The sequence below is a fragment of the Corylus avellana genome, chromosome 11, assembly GCF_965113065.1.
Source record: "Corylus avellana chromosome 11, dhCorAvel1.hap1.2, whole genome shotgun sequence".
In the NCBI taxonomy this organism is placed as follows: domain Eukaryota; kingdom Viridiplantae; phylum Streptophyta; class Magnoliopsida; order Fagales; family Betulaceae; genus Corylus; species Corylus avellana.
Genome location: NC_142500.1, coordinates 16,224,198 through 16,228,550, shown reverse-complemented (window position 1 = coordinate 16,228,550; position 4,353 = coordinate 16,224,198). Strand labels below are relative to the sequence as shown.

General features: G+C 34.1%; 1 protein-coding gene across 1 annotated transcript; it reads left to right on the top strand.

The window, feature by feature from the left end:
* Positions 1-1,012: 1,012 nt before the first annotated feature.
* On the top strand, positions 1,013-2,294 carry LOC132166318 (FCS-Like Zinc finger 5). The gene is made up of 2 exons (XM_059577116.2): positions 1,013-1,414; positions 1,839-2,294. The coding sequence occupies exons 1-2, from the start codon at positions 1,092-1,094 to the stop codon at positions 2,002-2,004; spliced, it is 489 nt and encodes a 162-aa protein (XP_059433099.2). The 5' UTR covers positions 1,013-1,091; the 3' UTR covers positions 2,005-2,294.
* Positions 2,295-4,353: the final 2,059 nt, after the last annotated feature.

Genomic DNA, 4,353 nt, shown 5'->3' with positions numbered 1-4,353 from the left:
GTAATTGAAAAAAAAAAATTAAAAAAAAAAATGTCTGGAGCAGTAATATCTATTTTTGGTATTTTTAAAAAAAATGAAAATTGGTATTTTTCATTTTTTAAAAAATTTCAAAAAAAAAAAAGAATGACCAAAAATAAATATAATTGCTTCAGACATTTTTTTTTTTTTTTTTAAAAAAAAAAAAATTACAAAAGAAGGCAAAAATTGGACATTTGTTGAACAAAATAGTTGAGTTTCTATCATCCCTCATGTTATTTAACCGAGATATGCTAGAATCTAATAAAAACTTTACCCATAAAAGTCCATGTGGCAAAATGCCACATCATCTTCTTTTTGTTTGATTTTTTTTCTCTCCACAAAAAAATATGATGTGACATCTTGCCACTTGGATTTTTATGAGCAAAATGTGAAATTTTTATTAAATTTTAGCGTTTCTCTATTTAACCATACAAGTAGATGATATGGTAGTAAAAGTACGTTAACATTTGAATAGTACTAAAAATCAGGATTGTTCACTGTGACATTATCTTAAGTGCCGATTAACTTTTGAATTTTTTTAATAAATATTGATTTAAGGGTTGATGGACATTATCGGAACAGGATTCCCTCCAGTTCATTTGTATTGGATAACATCTAATTATTTATCGAGAATCCTAATTCGACATTATCACATGCATTATCACTAGAATAAGAGAGGAGTATACATACGTTTTAAAAAAATATTGGACCTTGGTAATTATGGTTTTTCTTAACACCAAATTATAATATAACCTGGACCCAACTAAATATGTAATAAAAAGAAAAAGAAAAGCTAAAGAAATAAAGAAATAAAATAAAGCCAAATTAAAAAATTAAAAAAAGAAAAAAGAAAAAAGAAAAAGAAGAAGACAAGAAGAGCATTAAAAGGGTAGAAGAAGCGTGATGTGGACTTCTTGTACTTGGTGCCTGCAAGCAACGGCCCAGATCAGCTCTCAGCCTCCTCGCATTCCGTTTATCTTCACGCCCACCTTCCATTCTCACTCCCTCAGTCCTCTCACTCTCTCTCTCTCTCTCTCTCGCTCTCTGTGTTTTTGTCCATAGTAGAGAAGAAGATGTTGCTTGGGAAGCGTCCACGCCCTCCAATCAAGAGAACAGCGAGCATGTCTGGGATCACCGTCGATCCTACCGTCTTGGAACCTCAGGAACCGTCCGATGAGTATACAACAGCTGCGGGCCCAGCAGAAGGGCCCGTAGCTCACAACATGAACTTCGTTCCCAATGGAGGATACGACCAACGTTTGTCGCCGATGACGTCACCGAGATCGATCCAGAGGAGGAACTCCGGTGATCATTTCATCGACACCGCTCACTTTCTTCACACGTGCGGCCTCTGTAAACGTCGCCTGGCACCTGGCCGTGACATCTACATGTATAGGTATATTTTTTTGCTTTTCTCTTTTCCAACCTTTATCACAAAACTTTAGTTTTATCGTTGAGATCTTGTTGAAGAGTTTTGTTATCCCCACCTTAAATGATTCCTTTAATTCCGTTGTTCAAGATTTGTATACATGCCAATTAATTACAGCATCTATCCTTTATAGACAAGAATCTTGTGAAAAATAAAATCTCAACTCGGGAAAATTCTATATTGATTCATATAATAAAATAAAAAATGTTTCTCGAATCTCAGACTTTTATTATTTCTATGTTACTTCCCTGTGTGTGTGTGTCTCTCTCTCTCTGAGTTTGATTTCTTAATTGTATGACAGATTATAGTATTAGGGTTCGTGTTGGTTGCATTACTTTAATGATTTTTGTTTTTTTTGTTTTTTGTTGTTTTTGGTGAATAATATTTACAGGGGGGATACGGCGTTTTGTAGTTTAGAGTGCAGGGAGCAACAGATGAAGCAAGACGAGAGAAAAGAGAAGTGCACCGTGGCGTCAAAGAAAGACGGCCGCCACGGGTCACCTTCCACGGCGTCGGCCAAGGCGTCGAGCAAGAGCGAGACGGTGGCCGCCGCTTAAAAGGAAGAGGTAGTGGAGAGATCGATAACGGCGAGCTTGAAAGATATATATATATATATATATATATATATATGTATAGAGAGAGAGAGAGAGAGAGAGGGAGACATCAATGCAATCCATCTTCTCCTCCATTTCCCCCCGTAATTATCTACGTGAATACACGTTAATAATCCAACGGTTACTAATGTATAAAATTGTACAAAAAGGCTTCAGTGCTGTTATCGATCTTTGTATGGTGGCTAATGTTAGCAGATCCTGCTCCTTTCAAATGGAATTCTCACATCCATACACACACAAACTTTCTTCCATTTTCTCCCCTTTACTTGAGAGTTTGTTCTTCATCATATGTGGAAATTTACGCCAATTCGGTTCTGAATTCGAGTTCAAACTTTTGAGATAAAAAGTGATTTAACATGCACAGTTTTTGAATTCTGGTCCTGACTTTTCGGTACATAGTACTAGAACGATTAATTTAGCTTTATTTTAATTAAATATTGGACGTGTAATAATTGGCAATATTTCTAAAGTCTTGCAAGATATCATTTTTTTTTTTTAGCAAATACAAACAAAAGGGAATGGTTATATAAGAGAATCCTTCCCACTATTAATTCTAATGGAAGATAAGATGGAAGTAGAATTGAGAATGCTTCAAAACACGCAACGTTGGTAGCAGCCCACTTGGTGAAGTGGTGCGCACGAAAGTTTGCACTTCTAGAAACTTTTGTAGCATTCCAAACTTAAAAATGCTGAAGTTTTAACTGAATATCGGCGATGATTGGAGCAATAGTCCATTCGGTGAAGAGATTCTGATTGTTAATAGCTAAGATGGAAACCAAAAAGTCACCCTCAATCAACAAATTGTTGCAGCCTTGTAAAATAGCAAGATCAATCCCTGTAAAAGCAGCCATGGATTTTTCCTAGCTTGTTCACGTCAGTGAAAAGCAATTTTTTGGTAAATGCAGAGATAATATCACCCGATAAGTTGCTTAAGACAGCAGCAATGACTGAAAAATAAGCATCAGTAGCAACATCAAAATTAATCTTCATAGCACCTGTAGGAAGAGGATGCCAAATAGATTGAGCAAATAAATGAAGATGCTTTGCAAGATATCAATTGAGTAGAAAGATATGGAAACTTTATTGAGAGTGAATCCTAGCAAGCACCTGCAACTTTATTTCTCTTGGAGTTGAAAATGGCATTTACGACTCTGAAAGAGAAATGGCCCCTCCACTTGAAAGAAGATAGACATTTTAACGTTGGTACGACGTCGGTCGGTGATGCAAATCCCTTTGAACAAATTAATCTTGTGGCTCCTAGCTTTCTTCTTTATAAGTATTTAATGACGGTCCATGCACTTTAAAATTGGTCCCAACTTTTGGCACTTTTTTCTTTCACTAGTCTCCAACCTCACAAACTTATCTGTACTTGCAAAATCTACTGACAGCTGCTTAATTCTGGTCTACAAAAAATAAATAAAAACAAAATGATGGTCATCTTCATTTTTACAAATTTACTTTTCTTTTTCTTTTTTTCAAAAATATATTTCATCTATTTTGTAATTACGCTATAAAACTTTAAAAAGTAATATCGAAGCTTCAAATATTACCATTGTGTATGTCAAATTAGACTTTTTTTTTTTTTTTTCATTTTTCTCCTAAAACACCGTTGAAGTTACTAATAAATAAAATTAAAAATATATACAAAATAATCATTTGAAAAAGAAAAAAAAAATTGAGGGGGCTAATATAAAAAGGGCCACGACCCTTTTTAGTGTATTTAGTTTTTTATTTTTTTATAAATAAATTTAAGGATATTTTTAGAAGAAAAAAAAAAAAAAGTCTAATTTGATGTAGTGATATGGAAGGTCCTAATGTTACTTTTTAAAATTTAGAGGTGTAAATGTAAAATGAGTGATAATTCAGAGTCGAAGTGTATTTTTATTTTTTTTCCTTTTGTTTTTGTTTTTATAAATGAGTAGGAATAAGTATAAAAAACGGCATAATTACAAAACATAAACTACAACATTCAAATCACAAAGATAAATCTAATCTCGACACTCCATAAGAAATTCTCGGAAACAGAGAAAATAATCGAAAGTACTGCCAACAAAATTGATTGTAGCAGCGTAGAATTGGGGTTTTTATTTTTTTCTTTAAGTCTTTCAAAACTTGGGTGTTTTTAATAGGAGTAAGAAAGAGCCGGAAAATCTGTGGCAGTGTCAGGTTGGCACGGACGTTCCAATTAAGAGTGAAAGGGATCCATTGATTTGGAGTTTTTTGTTGATTGATGGGGTAATATGCTTGAATGGGACCCTTGGCATGCACATAAAGTTGCCATCCTTTTTTGTC